The 18,458-nt window shown below is 39.8% G+C and overlaps 1 protein-coding gene across 6 annotated transcripts in view; it reads right to left on the bottom strand.

Annotated features, from left to right (window-relative positions):
- CNTNAP4 (contactin associated protein family member 4) overlaps window positions 1-18,458 on the bottom strand; it is a 285,943-nt gene that overhangs the window by 119,105 nt on the left and 148,380 nt on the right. For all 6 annotated transcript variants that reach the window (XM_055552670.1, XM_055552674.1, XM_055552676.1 and 3 more), the window contains exon 4: window positions 8,747-8,894. In XM_055552670.1, coding sequence (XP_055408645.1) covers window positions 8,747-8,894 — 148 coding nt within the window. The remainder of the gene's footprint in view (window positions 1-8,746; window positions 8,895-18,458) is intronic.

Below are 18,458 nucleotides of genomic sequence, written 5' to 3'. Positions count from 1 at the left end.
AAAGGCTGGATGTGTGTGATGGCCCTATGTATCATTTAAAGATCTTAAGACTAGAAAAATCATGAAACCACAGCAGTTCAAAGACACTAATTATTTTCGCTATGGCTGGGCAGTTGGATGTTCTTCTGCTGAGGACAGGTAAGGAGAGACCAAGGATTACAAAATGAGAGTGTTCACATAAGAACTAGAGAAAAGAAACCAAGAATTTACTCTCAGGGCAACTGCTTAAGCAGTTTACCCACAATTAAGCATTATCTCCTGTGGCTTAATTGCCATTCCGAAGGACTCCTCAGACACACTCACTTGAACCCAGTTATTTTCTTTCCTTGCCTTTTGTTTACCATTGTTTATTCTTTGGACACACTGCATAGAGCAGTATTTCTTCACCATCAAACACTGTCTTTTTCTTTCTTCCACAAGTTATTTCCTTCCCTACACCTCTTGTCCAGGTCTATAAACATGTTTGCAGTGGCTACGGCCAAGGCATCTGAAATTTATACTTTCCCTTTGAACCCATAAAATCTAGCTTCTGCTTCTCTCATTACTCAGGAAACAACTTCAGGTTTACCGACATAAAAGGAGAACATGCTCTTTGATATGGATTTTCCATTCACTTGATGCTCCTTCATAACAAGTTACTGCTCTAACTCACTGGGAGAGAGGGTAATAAAACCATGTGTGGGTCTCACAACAGCCACTTTCCCAGCAATATTCACAGGGACAGCTTGCATGTATAACTCTAGCCAACACACATTAGGCACAATGGGGAGGGGGCGAGGTTAAATTTTGGCAGAAAATGCACACTACCTGAAAAACAGTATGAAGGACCTGTTTTAATTATGAGAGAAATGCATTTTTGTCTTTCAAAGACATGAATAGTTGTACAAACATAGCTTTAAACTTTATACTTTTATTATCAACAGTAAGTAGAAAGATTATAACTTAATAACTAATGATATTGTATAGGTTTCAATTCTGTATCTTCAACCCAGAAGCTATGGAGTTCCAATCTTCCATATTTTTGTCGCTCAAACTCACTGAGTCAATCAGATCAGATGAGTCGCTCAGTTGTGTCTGACTCTTTGCGACCCCATGAATCGCAGCACGCCAGGCCTCCCTGTCCATCACCAACTCCTGGAGTTCACTCAGACTCACGTCCATCGAGTCAGTGATGCCATCCAGCCATCTCATCATCTGTCGTCCCCTTCTCCTCCTGCCCCCAATCCCTCCCAGCATCAGAGTCTTTTCCAGTGAGTCAACTCTTTGCATGAGGTGGCCAAAGTACTGGAGTTTCAGCTTTAGCATCATTCCTTCCAAAGAAATCCCAGGGCTGATCTCCTTCAGAATGGACTGGTTGGATCTCCTTGCAGTCCAAGAGACTCTCAAGAGTCTTCTCCAACACCACAGTTCAAAAGCATCAATTCTTCGGCACTCCGCTTTCTTCACAGCCCAACTTTCACATCCATACATGACCACAGGAAAAACCATAGCCTTGACTAGATGAACCTTTGTTGGCAAAGTAATGTCTCTGCTTTTGAATATGCTATCTAGGTTGGTCATAACTTTCCTTTCAAGGAGTAAGCATCTTTTAATTTCATGGCTGCAGTCACCATGTGCAGTGATTTTGGAGCCCAGAAAAATAAAGTCTGACACTGTTACCCCATCTATTTCCCATGAAGTGATGGGACCGGATGCCATGATCTTAGTTTTCTGAATGTTGAGCTTTAAGCCAACTTTTTCACTCTCCACTTTCATTTTCATCAAGAGGCTTTTGAGTTCCTCTTCACTTTCTGCCATAAGGGTGGTGTCATCTGCATATCTGAGGTTATTGATATTTCCCCTGGCAATCTTGATTCCAGCTTGTGTTTCTTCCAGTCCAGCGTTTCTCATGATGTACTCTGAATATAAGTTAAATAAACAGGGTGACAATATACAGCCTTGACGTACTCCTTTTCCTATTTGGAACCAGTCTGTTGTTCCATGTCCAGTTCTAACTGTTGCTTCAATAGTGGAATTAATTCTTTCTCCTGCTCCCTTCCAGAACTTATTTGTTCTCCAGTGCCTCCTCCCAGTAAATGGTATCACCTTCCAGACAGTCGCTCAAATTTGATGATAACTCAGTGGCTACTCACATAAAATCACCAAATTCTCTTGATGCAATAGTGAAAGAGAAAGTGTTGTCACTCGGTCCTATCCAACTCTTTGTGACACCATAGGCTATAGTCGACCAGGCTCCTCTGTCCATGGAATTCTCCAGGCAAGAATTTGGAGTGGGGTTGCCATTCCCTTCTCCAGGGGATCTTCCCAACTCAGGGACTGAACCTGGGTCTCCTGCATTGCAGGCAGATTCACCGGGGCCTCCCTGGTGGCTTAGATGGTAAAGATTCAACAGTAGCCTCATCATATTGTGAATTTGATTCAATTCAGGAGAACTCTCTTTCCATATTGCTGGTCCTCTAGTCTGAGACTCCAGCTGTCACTTGCACAAAGGAATTCAAGAAACCTTCCAACTGAGCTGCTGCCTTTAATCTGTACCCCTCATATAGCCCTCCACCCTGCACCCATATTTCAGTCTGAATCACAATTCTCAAATGCAAACTGATCCTCCAAGCATATAGACTGATCCTCATTCCCAGGCTTGACTGAACACACCCTTTCTCCTTTTAGACCATTTTCACAGCCTCCCATGCAAAAATATCTGCACCTTAGTTTCAAAACCTACTGCCATAAACTCTCATACTAACCTTAGTCTATCGATCACTTCATTCCTAACACCTTATACTAATGGTACCATATTTTGCTTTGTGTTTGTGTAATTTTCATGACATCACACTTTCTCATCTTTAAGGAAGTGTATATTAATTTAAATTCCTCCCTACACCCTACCCCACTAAAAAAAGTAGATTTCTTTTTTTGCCAGTGTTAATAGAGAATTAAAGGATGAACACAAGTTTGATTCATCAGGAGTACTAGTTTTGGAAGGTGATGGATCTGATTTCAGATCCTAGATCTAACACAGGATGTGCAATTCCAGAGTCCTTAATTTCTGTCAGTCCACTTTCCGCATGTCAGGAGACTTTTGAATCACTGTAGTACACAATATTCTTGAGTGAGTTGCTCAGGTAACCACACTCCCCCTCAAAGTCATGGTAACATGGTGCAGCAATGGGAACGCACGATCCGGCAGGCAGATGCAATTCTCCAGGCCTTCTGCAAGCCCACAGGAGGCCCACCTCACTGCCAACATGGACAGGTGTCCAGAGTCTGTGGTCTGGGAGAGACCCTGCTCATGCTGCTGCTACTGCTAAGTCGCTTCAGTCCTGTCCAACTCTGTGTGACCCCATAGACGGCAGCCCACCAGGCTCCCCCGTCCCTGGGATTCTCCAGGCAAGAACACTGGAGTGGGTTGCCATTGCCTTCTCCAATGTATGAAAGTGAAAAGTGAAAGCAAAGTCGCTCAGTCGTGTCCGACTCCTAGTGACCCCATGGACTGCAGCCTACAAGGCTCCTCCATCCATGCGATTTTCCAGGCAAGAGTACTGGAGGGGGGTGCCATTGCCTTCTCCACTCATACTGCACCCTTAACACTTTTCCTTTTTTTTTTTTTTCTTTTTGTTGTAAGGATTTCAGAAAAATGGCCTTGCATATCTGGGGAAAATCCAGTCTGATCTGGGCTACTCAGGAGACCTGCAGACAAAATACTAAGCTGGATTCTTCTGCTGACCTTTAGTTTGTCCTATTGAGGGCAGGGAACACTAGTGATCACAGATATTTCTGCACCAGGCAACCCAGAGCAAGTCACAGGGGTCATTTAGCAGACCATACAATGGTAATATCCAAGTACTGACTTCACTGTGTCATTAAGATTATAAAAAATAGCATCTGACATGGATTAACCCTCCAGTGGTCGACACCAAAATCAAATTGATTATATTCTTTGCAGCCAAAGATGGAGAAGCTCTATATAGTCAGCAAAAACAAGACCAGGAGCTGAGTATGGCTCAGATCATGAACTCCTTATTGCCAAATTCAGACTTAAATTGAAGAAAGTGGAGAAAACCACTAGACCATTCAGGTATGACCTAAATCAAATCCCTTAGTGAAAAATAGATTTAAGGGACTAGACCTGATGGACAAGAGTGCCTGATGAACTATGGATGGAGCTTTGTGACATTGTAAAGGAGACAGGGATCAAGACCATCCCCAAGAAAAAGAAATGCAAAAAAGCAAAACGGCTGTCTGAGGAGGCCTTACAAATAGCTGTGAAAAGAAGGGAAGCGAAAAGCGAAGGAGAAAAGGAAAGATATAAACATCTGAATGCAGAATTCCAAACAATAGCAAGGAGAGATGAGAAAGCCTTCCTCAGTGATCAATGCAAAGAAATAGAGGAAAACAATAGAATGGAAAAGACTAGAGATCTCTTCAAGAAAATTAGAGATACCAAAGGAATATTTCATGCAAAGATGGGCTCAATAAAGGACAGAAATGGTATGGACCTAACAGAAGCTGAAGATATTAAGAATTCGTGGCAAGAATACAAATTCTGTATTTGTGGCAAGAAATTCTGTATTTGTGGCAGAATACACAAAAGAACTGTTCAAAAAAGATCTTCATGACCCAGATAATCATAATGGTGTGATCACTCACCTAGAGCCAGGCATCCTGGAATGTGTAGTCAAGTGGGCCTTAGAAAGCATCACTATGAACAAAGCTAGTGGAGGTGATGGAATTCCAGTTGAGCTATTTCAAATCCTGAAAGATGATGCTATGAAAGTGCTGCACTCAATATGCCAGCAAATTTGGAAAACTCAGCAGTGGCCACAGGACTGGAAGAGGTAAATTTTCATTCCAATCCCAAAGAAAGGCAATGCCAAAGAATGCTCAAACTACTGCACAATTGCACTCATCTTACACGCTAGTAAAGTGATGCTTAAAATTCTCCAAGCCAGGCTTCAGCAATATGTGAGCCATGAACTTGCAGATGTTCAAGCTGGTTTTAGAAAAGGCAGAGGACCCAAAGATCAAATTCCCAACATCCACTGGATCATCAAAAAAGGAAGAGAGTTCCAGAAAAACATCTATTTCTGCTTTATTGACTATGCCAAAGCCTTTGATTGTGTGGTTCACAATCAACTGTGGAAAATTCTGAAAGAGATGGGAATACCAGACCACCTGATCTGCCTCTTGAGAAACCTGTACGCAGGTCAGGAAGCAACAGTTAGAACTGGACATGGAACAACAGACTGGTTCCAAATAGGAAAAGGAGTATGTCACAGCTTTATATTGTCATCCTTCTTATTTAACTTGTATGCAGAGTATATCATGAGAAACTCTGGGCTAGAGGAAGCACAAGCTGGAATCAAGATTGCCAGGAGAAATATCAATAACCTCAGATATGCAGATGATACCACCCTTATGGCAGTGAAGAAGAACTAAAGAGCCTCTTTATGAAAGTGAAAGAGGAGAGTGAAAGAGTTGGCTTAAAGCTCAACATTCAGAAAACTAAGATCATGGCATCTGGTCCCATCACTTCATGGCAATCGATGGGGAAACTGTGGAAACAGTGGCTGACTTCATGTTTTGGGGCTGAAAGTCACTGCAGATGGTGACTGCAACCATGAAATTAAAAGATGCTTACTCCTTGGAAGGAAAGTTATGGCCAATCTAGACAGCATATTAAAAAGCAGAGACATTACTTAGCCAACAAAGGTCCGTCTAGTCAAGGCTATGGTTTTTCCAGTGGTCATGTATGGATGTGAGTTGGACTATAAAGAAAGCTGAGCACCAAAGAATTGATGCTTTTGAACTGTGGTGTTGGAGAAGACTCTTGAGAGTGCCTTGGACTGCAAGGAGGTCCAACCAGTTCATCCTAAAGGAGATCAGTCCTGGGTGTTCATTGGAAGGACTGATATTGAAGCTGAAACTCCAATACTTTGGCCACCTGATGCAAAGAGCTGACTCATTTGAAAAGACCCTGATGCTGGGAAAGATTGAGGGCAGAAGGAGAAGGGGACAACAGAGGATGAGATGGTTGGATGGCATCACCGACTCAATGGACATAGGTCTGGGTGGACTCTGGGTGTTGGTGATGGACAGGGAGGCCTGGCGTGCTGCGGTTCATGGGGTTGCAAAGAGTCAGACACAACTGAGCAACTGAACTGAACTGAACTGAATAATAATTAAATAGTATAATGTTTTAGTAAACTAATATTCTGCAAGGCTAATGCTATGCATACATGAGAATAAGTGTTGACTATGGTGTAATTGAGGAATTAAAGTCAACTTGATCAAATACATTCCCATAATGCATTCACACCCAACTTTGTTGAGGTTATTTTTTTGTCATCTATGAGAGTATTTTTCCATTAAGTTTATTTTTTTGTCTTTCATCCAAAATTATCCAACAGAAGGGAACAACAGAGGATGAGATGGTTGGATGGCATCACTGACTCAATGGACATGAGTTTGAGCAAACTCTGGAAGACAGTGAAGGACAGTGGCGTGCTGCAGGCCACGGGGTCTCAAAAGTAGGACATGACTTGGCAACTGAACAGCAACAACAGTATCATTTTACCATGTGTTTTTATGTTTGAGTTTAAAATACTTCCTCTCAGTATTGATCCTTCAACCTTGGGTCCATGAAAAAAGGAGGCTGACTAAATGCACAGCTGATGTACTTTACTCCAAGAGACAGCAAATGAAGTCACAGTGAAAACACTGTTCCATGGGGCTGAAGATCAATATGAGGGTGGGAAGTGGGAGGAAGGTGAGTTATCATCCAGCACAAAGCAGCGGAGAACTCAAAGGAACTTGCCGCCACTTCTCAGAGACTCAAAGACCCTCCTTTCCCAGCAGCCACTTCATAGGGACATTACTAAAGGAGACTAGCATCAATAGCCTTGTTAAACTAATGTTGAATTTACATAGGAGATTCAAAATATGAAGTGTGTATTGCTGGGAAAACTGCTTAATATTTCTAAGACTTCCTTGGATGGGTGATTTTTAGGATTAAATTAGAATATCTATAAAAACTGTTATCTGACGCAGAGTAAGTGCTCAATAACTGTTTGCTATTATTATACAGTGATAAATATTTTGCAAACTGGATGCTCTGAACCAGTAGAAAATGTAACTATAAATACGAAGCGTTTTGGAGTTTGCTTTGCTGATTGTCCATTGTGTGGCATGTAAAACTCCAGTCCTAAGACAAATAAGACTGTCCAGATTCTGTGTTCCAGAATCACAATCTGGGGTGGGATTTTTTTTTTTTTCTTTAAGGATAATTTTATCCAAGTGAGATCATTGTAAAGGGAGGCGCTAACACATACCAGGAGCAGCTGAGCTGAACTGCAGAAGCCAAGAAAGCTACCAGGAAGTCAGGCAGATGGTGAGAAGTTAAGCTGCCCATGGCTCGTCTCGGATTTAACAGCTGGAGGAGGCAGAACATGAGCTTGGGTTCTGGAGTCTGGCAGATGAGGCTGCAAATCCTGTCATTTCCTATCTGGGGGACTGGAGCAAGTCACAGCCTCAAGAGTCGAATCTCTAAGCTTTAGCTTCCTCATTTGCAAAGCAGGGGAATGGAAGAGTTACCTAATAATATTTATCTGGACTTGGTTTTGAATTATAAACTAACTGCTTAATGTGGTGTCAAACATATAATAAGCACCGAAGAAAAGTGTTACTTTTATAATTATAAAAATTAATCCTATTAACATGAGTGCTCTATTACTATTAATACAATCATGACATTTCTGTCAACGTCGTTTCTCTGTCGGACACAGTGCAGACAAATTCAACAAGCTGCCTGTCCTCTGTATGACACGCCCGCCTTTTACGTAAATAAAGTGAGCCTGAAAAAGCGATGAGACATGTGAGAAGAAAGCTTTAGTGGCTAAAGAAATAAAGGTTTACTAGAGGAATCAGGATGTAGTGGAACTGAACAGTTCTGCTGTGGACTAAGTTGTAAGACACTGGGCAAATTACTGACTGTCTCCAAACCTCAGACTGCTGGTCTGATAATTGTAGATCATATTAACTAACTCATTGTTCTCTAATAGAAGGGCATCTGACAGGATGGTGTGGCTTGAGGTAGAATATCAATAACTCTTAGGTCCCTGTCCCACAGAAAGACATAAGAAAAAGCTTCATTAAGAGGAGACTAAGTGAAATCTGTGGTTTCTACCTTTTCTTATGTGAAAGTATTTCAAACACACTTTACACTTTGGCAGGGGTCTTTACCTTCTCTATGAATTTATGTTCAGGGCATAACATATTTATAAGTGAGTTTCATGGCATATTATTTTTAGGCTGCAGAGGAAAAGCATTCTTTGTTCTCATAACAGATGATTGGTTTTACTAAATGGGTCGCTGTCTTTTATTAAATTTAGGCTACCCAAATGAAACATCATAAAATATAGCCTACAGAGATAAGTTCTAATATTTACAAGTTAAGATCTAGTCAGTAATATCAGATTTGGGCAAATGGACTCACATGTGTCTACAAACATCTATCTATCTATCTCTGTATCAATTTGTCAATAAAATGCTTCCATTTCTGATTTAAAATATAAAAGCAGAAAACATAAGCCAATATTGGCATGTATGGGCACATATAAAGCTTTCCACAAAAATTGCCCCTGTTTTTCCATCTCTTTACATAGCTCTAAAGTCAATTTCAGCATATAGTTGGCTTTTAAAACATCTCCTTTGATATCTATTCCACTGCGTTGGATAAACAAATACTTACTATATGCACATCCAAACACCTCGATTCGCATTCCGATTCTGCCCTTGGGGTTCCACTCTAGAGGGATGAAGCGCAGAAATCTGGCTTTGATGGAAGGCTGGAGTCTATAGTACACAACACTGTCTGCATTTGCATTTCCTACAAATCCCTGGAAGAAAAGAGCAACAAGGAAATCAGTGCATCTGGAGAGTATCTATTTCACTTTGTCCCCTAAAACGCCAATAAGCAGTGTCTGATTTGCTTTTTAACTTATAAAATGGCAACCATTTAAAGAAGATCATATCATTAACAGTTATATCATAAAGTTTCATTTGCAGAAGTTACTGTAGTCTAAACTGCTTTCTATATAGCAGTTTAAATCCCACCATCTGCATGAAGTCAGCTTTCACCGTGAAACCCCCAGTAAAGTTTGTTTCTATGAAGTGCAGATGAAAATAAAAGTTACTGACATGAACAGTGAGAACATCCTCTTGTATTCAAAAACTAGAATCGGATTCCGCACGGAAGTTGCTCATGTAGTTGATGAATGAGTAAGGTTCAGACTTGTTTCTGCTGTTTCACTTTCTCATCTTACTCAGCAACATAAAGGAAAGTATCACCAGACATTCAAGTCAGAGTTACACTCTGAGAATAGGCTCTTAAACTTCACTCACCACACAGCCAGATACACACATTAAAAACTGTTGTTACATGTCATTTTTATTCAATAAAAAAATAATAAAGTAAAAGCATCTCTATTAAAAAATTGTTAAGGGAAACTGGAATCAATAATAATTTGGAAAGACGTGAAATTAGACTGACAGACTCTAGAATCTGAAGCTATAAAGACCATAGGAATGCTGCTGAGCTAGTACCATCAAATTGCAAATGAGGAAATTAAATGTCAAAATGGCAAGAAAAAAAAAACCCTCTGGTGTTTGCAAAACTATTATATGGTATGACCAAGAGCAGTGTTCCTTTCACAATATCAGGATGCATCTACCTAACACCTGCAAAACCCACACTTAAACAGCTTTTATTTTCTCCTACATGACATATGGTAAAGCTGCCTATGTGAAAAAGTTAGGATGAGACAGAAACTGTTCTCAATAATTGATATTTAACTTTTAAATTTTTTATTTCTTCTTTTCTGTGTCCTCTTCCACCTCTTCTTCCCCTTCCACCTTCCTGTTCTCCTTCTCTTCCCCTCCTCCTCCTCCTTTTTTTGTTTAACTGTAACAATCAAGACATGCAACAAAATAAGGGATCTTATTATGATCTACTCAGCCACGTGGTAGGTCCCCTTACCATGACTCGATCCACAAATGAGGTCACCCGCATGTAGACCATACCAGACTAAGCAAATATTTCAGTAACACCAATACCCAGGGAATCTATCCATTTGCTTCCTTTTCTTTCTACTTCACAAATAAGCATTTACCAAAATATTTTCTAACACAGTAAAAATAATAATAATAATAAAGTTAGGTTTTTCATAAAGAAAGAAAGTGAAGTGAAGCAGCTCAGTCGTGTCCAACTCTTTGCGACCCCGTGGACTGTAGCCTACCAGGCTCTTCCCTCCATGGGATTCTCCAGGCAAGAGTACTAGAGTGGGTTGCCATTTCCTTCTCCAGGGGCTCTTCCCAACCCAGGGATTGAACCCAGGTCTCCCACATTGCAGGCAGACACTTTAAGGGTTTTTCATAGTCAAATTAATTTGATTTGATTCCCCTTATCCCTCAATGCCCCAATACCTCATACACCCAATTTTCAGGCTCACACAAAATAAGCAGTTCTGTGACAGTGTCTTCAAATTATATCCCAAATTGGGGCATCTCCCTTCATCTCAGCTATGACGACCCAGTTCAACAAAGCAGTATTTCACCAGAACTACTTCAATGGCCTCCTCCTTATCTTTTCAGCCTTCTCTTTCCCATGCCCATGCCCAACCATAACCCTAATCTCGTTCCCTCTGAGCAGTCAGTATGATTTTTAAACATAAAATAAATTATGTTACCCCCACTGCTTCCTTTACCACTTAGAACAAAATCTGAATTCCTTATCAGACATTAGCACCATCTTTGGCAACCTCGTCCACAACACTTGAAGCACAGGGAGCCTCCATGTGGAAACCAAGTTCAGCTCCCCTGAGCGCCTTTACCACCGGCTGTTCATTCCCCTTGGAAAGTCCTTCCCTTATGATCTTGGCACAACCAGCTCCTCTTGGCATCTCAGGCTTTGTTCTAAAGAGAGCCACCTAAGACAGGCCCTTTCTGATCCCCCAGGTTCTGAAGGAGTGTACCTGGCATGCTGGCATCTTATTACCTTTCTGTTTTATTTTCTTCATATTACTCATTATTTGGGGATCTTTTTTGATTATTTGTTTATCTTCCACCCCCACCCCTCCATCACCCAGAAGATAAGCTCTATAAAGCATGGACTTTTACTGACCTTCCTTCTGCAGTACCTAGAACATGGCTGGGCTCAAAGTGGTTCTCAACAAAATATCTGTTGGATATGCATGTTTGGGTAACACTGGGCTTAAAAACAAACCAAGTTCAACAAGTTTCTTGACTATAGTATCTCTCTGAACACGTCAAATGAGAAGGTACAAATGAGCACTGTATCTCCTGAGGGAGCAACAGTTATGCAGCATGCTTGAAAACTGTTAGTCCCATATTCTTGGCTAGTATTTCCCAGAACATAAACAGGAGAACATCATTTAATCCCATAGATATTTGGACTCTAATAACCAGACACTGCTAGAATGTTCCATCCCATTCCACCAGTCAAGGACCTAGTATAAAAGGTTAACTGTGTCACACTACCTAATATCCATCCTCACTTCATATTTAGCACACCAGGGTCTCCTTTTCTGTCAAAACCACGCACATTTGCCTGAAAATGTCCATTTATTCTGACCTTTTCCTTAGAATGGCTGATGAAGGGCAGTTTTATTTTAGACAGTATTTTCCAAACCTGAATGACATGTTAAACATCCCAGTGCTCAGACTGGGCATTGTTGTACACGTGTGCGTGCGTGTCTGATTCTTTACAGGCTCTCCAAGTCAGGGTAATGTGTCTCCAAGGTTGAGGACCGCATTTATAGATATTCAATCCTAATCAGATTTTCTTATACTCCTGATTCTGTTTTCCTGGGTATGGCTGGCAGGTTAATACAATACCTAATTATGATTTCTTGCAGGGAACAGCTGGATGATGAATTAGATAGCCCTCCAAAATATCTCGCATTTTTTCCAAAATTAATCTAAGTTCACAGATTGAGATATATGGCACTATGATGATCTCAGCATTTAATGGGATTGGGAGAAAAGATGCAGGTGACAGTGGCTACGGATAGGTAAATGGAAAGAGGACATCTGTAAGTGGAAGATTTTCACAGTTTATGTGATCAATTTATGAGCTACTTGAATTTTGAGAACATAAAGAAGAAATGTAAATTACTTAGTTTGTCTAAGTTATAAAAACATCTGGGCACATTCAAAATTTTAAGTGATTATTTCTTACAAGGGATAAGGGAAATTTTGAGGTGGGGAATATGAGATTTTAACTTAGTACAGTTTATTCATTTATAAATTTTTTAACTAGCATGTACTAATTTTACAACAATTAGCAAAATAAAGTAACACATACATGTAAGTGTGTACAATGACAGAACAGGCAAAAATATCACTTAGTAATGCTTTGGGTACCTTAAATAATATTCTAATATCAATAACATTGGGAAAACATGCACCATTACTACTAATTAAATATATGTAACTGAACAATAATATTTGCATTTTTTGCTCCCCGTGTTGATAACTTAAAACATAAGATAACAAAGATTCTGTTATGGAATTCAATAATCTAACAGGAATTTTTGTATAATGTCTATGACTGAGACAGGGAATTGATGCCATGTTGCTTTATAAATGAAAAGTCCAATGCATACTAATATTCCTAATGTAATTCCATTGCCTAAGAGACTTTTCTCAATTTGCTATAAGATTTTTTCATATCATTATAATTCATAAAGGAATGCATGAATTTAAACGTCTCATTCTCTTTTGAAAAAATAATTTTATTATGAGAATGTGTATGTCTTCCCTCATACTACAGATTCTGAACTTGAGCATGGGTCCGCATGACCTGAGGTACTGTCATGCATCACATCTGCGGGAGGGGCTTTAGAGTCTGCATTTCAATGCAGGTCAGACTGACTTGTGCTTTTGGTCTTTGGCCTGCTCCTTGAACATTCTTCAGGCTTGTGGATAAATCGTGCTCTTTTCCCCTTGCTATTTTATCTCAAAATTTTTCAGAGAGAGAAAAGGTTTTAGCAGAAGAGTTCACTAGGGTTAACTTCCAAAAGCAGGAATAAGTAAGTAACAAATGTCTGTTGTGCTATCAATCGGACTGTCTTCAACATGAAAGGTTGTGTCTCAACATCAGACACAGCAGAAATATATATTATGTAGTTTTAATACTTGCCTCAAGGCTGTGAAGTATTTTCCTGCCCACCATAAAACTGAGGATGACAGAAATTATAGAGGTTATGTGCCTAGAACCACACAGCTAGAAAGTGACAGGGTAAGGATTTAATTCCATACTTCTCTGAATCAAAAGCCCATAATTTAGCTAAGCATCAAAAGGCCTCATTCTTACAGGACATGAAAACAACCAACCAACCCTAGAGGAAACCTGATATTTTATCTGAGGGTTTTTTTCCCTTTTTCTCATAATTTATATTTAACATCTCTGACACATTTGAAATTAACGCAAGTTAGATTATTACTGGCTGGAACATACCTCTTCCAGTTGATTTTACAGACAATAGGATTGTTCCATTAACTACGTTTTCTCAAAATTAAAAGACAAATGTTCAATCATCAATAGGATACTTTCATATAAATGGTAACCTCCTAGTAGATGCATAATGTAAAAGAATATGCCATCAGATCATCAAATATATGAAATATCTAAAAGTAAAATTAAGGTGATGTGTCTTATGTGATAAAAATCAAAAGCCTTAATTGTATTTTTCTTTAAGACTTGATGATTTTCAAACTCAATGAGGTGTTCATAGATAGGTTTAGAAATGTATTCTAACCAAGATAATTTATTGAGTTAATGAATTAAAGTTTCTCACAGGATTTTAAGTATTTTCATAGCGATTCTAAAGTTTATGAAGAAGTGTAACAGCATTAATTTCTTTTGCAAATAGTAATTGAGCAATTCATCTAGGAAAGCCAAGATGCATAAAGGAAGATAGTCATATGGCAGTTCATAAGGGGCTCCAAAACATGGCTGTAATAAATCAGAAACACGGGAGCAGTTACCTGCTGTTATACAGCAGATTTGTAACTACACATAGAATCGTCCAGCTCCCACCAAAATAAATAGTAACGTGAGTAGAAATTCAATACGACAAACAGGCAAACAGTAAAATCCTCTGACCTCCCTTATTCATGTGACTTACATATGACCTTTTTTCCAAGTACAATTCATTTTGACACAGTCAGCTAATAGACACTAAATATATCACAGCAACATGCTGTCTAATGGAAATCAGCTCTTTATTTTATGATGTTGGTTATAAATCTTTACTAAGTATGCCTCCCATGAGATCAGGTCTAGAAAAATGTAAAAGAAAAAGCAAAGAAAAATAAGAACTATCAAAAAATGGGCAATATGCTAACATAAACCCAGATAAGATTAACATTTAAACATATTAATATGCTGCATAAGACACTGCAACTGTATCTAACAAAAGTTGATTCTATCTTGAGTGTGAATGGAATTTGTTTAACATAATAGAAGATCAGCAAGGAAGTATAGCAGTCAAATCAGAAAGTTAAGTTTTGTTCTGAATATACAATAACACTCAATTTTCAAAATAAAAGGGTATCGAATTTTATTAATATTAAATCAGTTTCTATTATCTCTCTCAGAAAATATTCAATAGCTTTAAAATATTTATTTTGAGGGATACCAAATTATTAACAATAGTTCACGCAAACCAGCCATTATATTAGAATCGGTGGATGCACAAAGCTGTAATATACACTGGTTAGGCCCTTTCAGCACAGAAGGGTTCAAATTCTCAAGACAGAAATATCAAAGGGAAAGAGAGAAAAAGTACATGAAAGATGCATTCTTCACTGTAGTCCATAACTATTGTTGCTGTTCACTCGCTCAGTCATGTCCGACTCTTTGCAACCCCATGCACTGCAGCACGCCAGGCCTCCCTGTCCATCACCAACTCCCAGAGCTTGCTCAAACCCATGTCCATCAAATTGGTGATGCCATCAAACCATCTTATCCTCTGTTATCCCCTTCTCCTCCTGCCCTCAACTTTTCTCAGCATCAGGGTCTTTTCCAATGAGTTAGCTCTCCACATCAGGTGGCTAAAGTATCAGAGCTTCAGCTTCAGCATCAGTCCTTCCAATGAATATTCAGGGTTGATTTTCTTTAGGATTGACTGGTTTGATCTCCTTGCTGTCCAAGGGACCCGTAAGAATCTTCTCCAACAACACAGTTCTAAAGCATTCTTTATGGTCCAACTCTTACATCCATACATGACTACTGGAAAAATCATAACTTTGACTACACAGACCTTTGTCGGCAAAGTAATGTCTCTGTTTTTTAATATGCTGTCTAGGTCTGTCAGAGCTTTTCTTCCAAGGAGCAAGTGTATTTTAATTTCATGGCTTCAGTCACCATCTGCTGTGGTTTTTGAGCCTAAGTAAATAGTCTGTCACTGTTTCCATTGTTTGCCCATCTATTTGCCATGCAGTGTTGGGACTAGATACCATGGTCTCAACTACTGTTGAGATATAGTAATAAATTTTTATGTGGCTGATACATGGACATAAATTTATATTAGGGTAATACATGGATAATTTTGTGGAAGATTAAAATTTGATTGAGATGCAAAATAACTTTTAACTAAAACCTAATTATATTAAGGTAATGGTAGATTAGGAGATTCTGAACAACTCCCCTGCTAAAAGTTGTACAAAATGAGAAACAGGGACTGAAGATCTAAAAGACAATAAAATATTAAATGTCCAAGATTTGGGAGAAGAGCAGCCAAAGAGACCAGCCCTACCTTTGGGACCCTTGTTTTCCTCTTTAGCTGACCTAAAGATTTCTAAAGAGAAGAAACTGAGTAGACCTTTGGACAACTTCACAGAGTTAAAGATAAAAATTTAGTTCTAGAGCCCTCAAGGGCATGAATATCCCATAAGCTTCCATGGGGTTCGTGTCAAAACTTTGAGAGTCTACAGCTAAGAATAAATGGTAAGACGGAGAGAGACAACTCCCCACAGGGATGAAAATTCAGCTTCCCATTTTCTCCACCTGTGAGATTACATGACAGTCAGAGAGGCCTCATGCTCCTTGCTGCCTGCAGAAGCAATTGTAATTATACTCTGTAGGAAGATATCCTTCTAGATCTCAAATTATCTGTTCAATTCTTCATATATAATGTCCTACACACAATAGAAAGCAATAAAACATCAGCAAAAATTGTTCTTAAAGGAAATTTATAGTCTTGAACATGCACACAGGTTAGTGAATAGGAAAGGCATCAGCTATGTTATTTAAAGAACTGGGAAACCATCACTCTACAGAACAAGAAAGTGGGGCAAGCTGAAAATCAATAAGTTTTCTGAGAGCCATCAGAAACTTGAGATTACATGGAGCTGTGCACTGAGTTGTGTCCTTCCTAAAGCATGTAGGTTGAAGCCCCAACCACTTCCATGGTGACAGTATTGGGAGGTGGGGACTTTGGGAAGTAATTAGATTTAGAGGAAGTCATGAGGGTGGGGACCCCATGATGGAGTTAGCATCCTTACAAGATGAGGAAGACAGACCAGAGCTTCCTTTCACTTTGCCAGGTGAGGACACACTAAGAAGGCTGATGTCTGCAAACCATGAAGGCTCCTCACAAGGAACTAAGTCAGCCAGCACCTTAATCCTGGACTTCCTAACCTCCAGAACTGTGAGAAATAAATGCCTGTTTTTTGAGCCATCCAGCCTATGGCATTTTGTTATAGCAGCTTGAGCTGACTAATACACACAGCAAACCACACCTGCGAGATCCAGAGAGAGAAGGCCACCCAAAGACAGCAGACATCTGTCCATCCGCCCATGCCATAAACTGATAGGAGCTCCCATGGTAATCTTGATGAATTGATAGAGGCCGAGCATGGACTAGCATGAGAGTGAGAAACTCTTGAGGCCTTGTCACAGAGCATAGATAGTTTCCTGGAGGGAAAGCCCACAGTAATGCTCTGTGACAATCAGGAAAAAAAAAAATTCTTCTTGGCTCTAGCAAGGAGGGGTAGGGGTAATCATTACTACACTCAGAGTGATCTACCATCCAGGGGAAAAAACTGCCAGAGCCTATTCCCTGATGGCTCAGTGAATAAAGGATCCACCTGCAGTGCAGCAGACATGGGTTTGATCCCTGGGTCAGGAAGATCCCCTAAAGAAGGAAATGGCAACCCACTCTGGTATTCTTACCTGGAAAATCCCTTGGACAGAGGAGCCCGGCAGGCTATACAGTCTATGGGGTCGCAAACAGTCAGACGCAACTAAGCACACAACCTCCCGAGGACCTCTAGAAATACTAGTGAAGGTCACAGTTTTAAGACAAAGGCTAAAGCACTGACATTTAATCACAGTATTGGAGAACATTCTCATTCTCTCTCATCATACCACCAATGCCAACAGGACTCCAGTATAATACTGGATAACAACTGAGAAAAATGCAAAACCCAGACCACCTCTAAAGAGGATGCTGAAGTCAAAGGAGAGACAAAAACAAGGGTACTAGATGAATTTGAAGTCTATGACACCTATAGCATGTCTGCTGCTGCTGCTGCTGAGTCGCTCAGTCGTGTCCAACTCTGCGCAACCCCAGAGACGGCAGCCCACCACGCTCCCCGTCCCTGGGATTCTCCAGGCAAGAACACTGGAGTGGGTTGCCATTTCCTTCTCCAATGCAGGAAAGTGAAAAGTGAAAGTCAAGTCGCTCAGTCATGTCCGACTCTTAGCGACCCCATGGACTGCAGCCCACCAGGCTCCTCCATCCATGGGATTTGCCAGGCAAGAGTACTGGAGTGGGGTGCCATCGCCTTCTCCATATAGCATGTATAGAAAACATTAAATACAGCCCAATTTCTAGCCAGATTAATATAAACTCTCAAAGACCTATTTACCTCAGTTCCCATGACTAGACACAAAATGTCCAAATTTCAACAAAAAGTTGCAAGGCAGGCAACGAGCAAGACAGTCATCAAAACTTAATGACAATCACCATCAGGTTCACATATCTTACAGATGTTTGAATTATCAGACTAGAAATTTTTTAAAAATTATAATGAATATGGGAAGGACTCTAATGGAAAAAGTGGACAACATGCAAGAACACATGGGTAATATCAGCAGAGACATGAAAATCTAAGAAAGAACCAAAGATTCCAAAATATTTAGAAATCAAAAACACTGTAACAGAAATGAAGAGTATCTTTAATGGGTACATTGATACATTCAACATAGCCAAAGAAAGAATCAGTGAGCTTGAAGATAAGAAAATACAAACTTGCCAAATTGTATTGCAAAGAGGAAAAAAAAAGTGGAAGGGAATATCCAATAACCATAGGATAACTGTAAAAGTTGTAATGTATCCAAAAATGGAATAAAGAAGGTGAGTAGAGAGAATGGA

This window comes from Bubalus kerabau, chromosome 17 (assembly GCF_029407905.1).
Source record: "Bubalus kerabau isolate K-KA32 ecotype Philippines breed swamp buffalo chromosome 17, PCC_UOA_SB_1v2, whole genome shotgun sequence".
Lineage (NCBI taxonomy): Eukaryota > Metazoa > Chordata > Mammalia > Artiodactyla > Bovidae > Bubalus > Bubalus kerabau.
The sequence above is the reverse complement of the archived record's forward strand: the minus strand, read 5'-3'. Positions and strand labels throughout refer to the sequence as shown.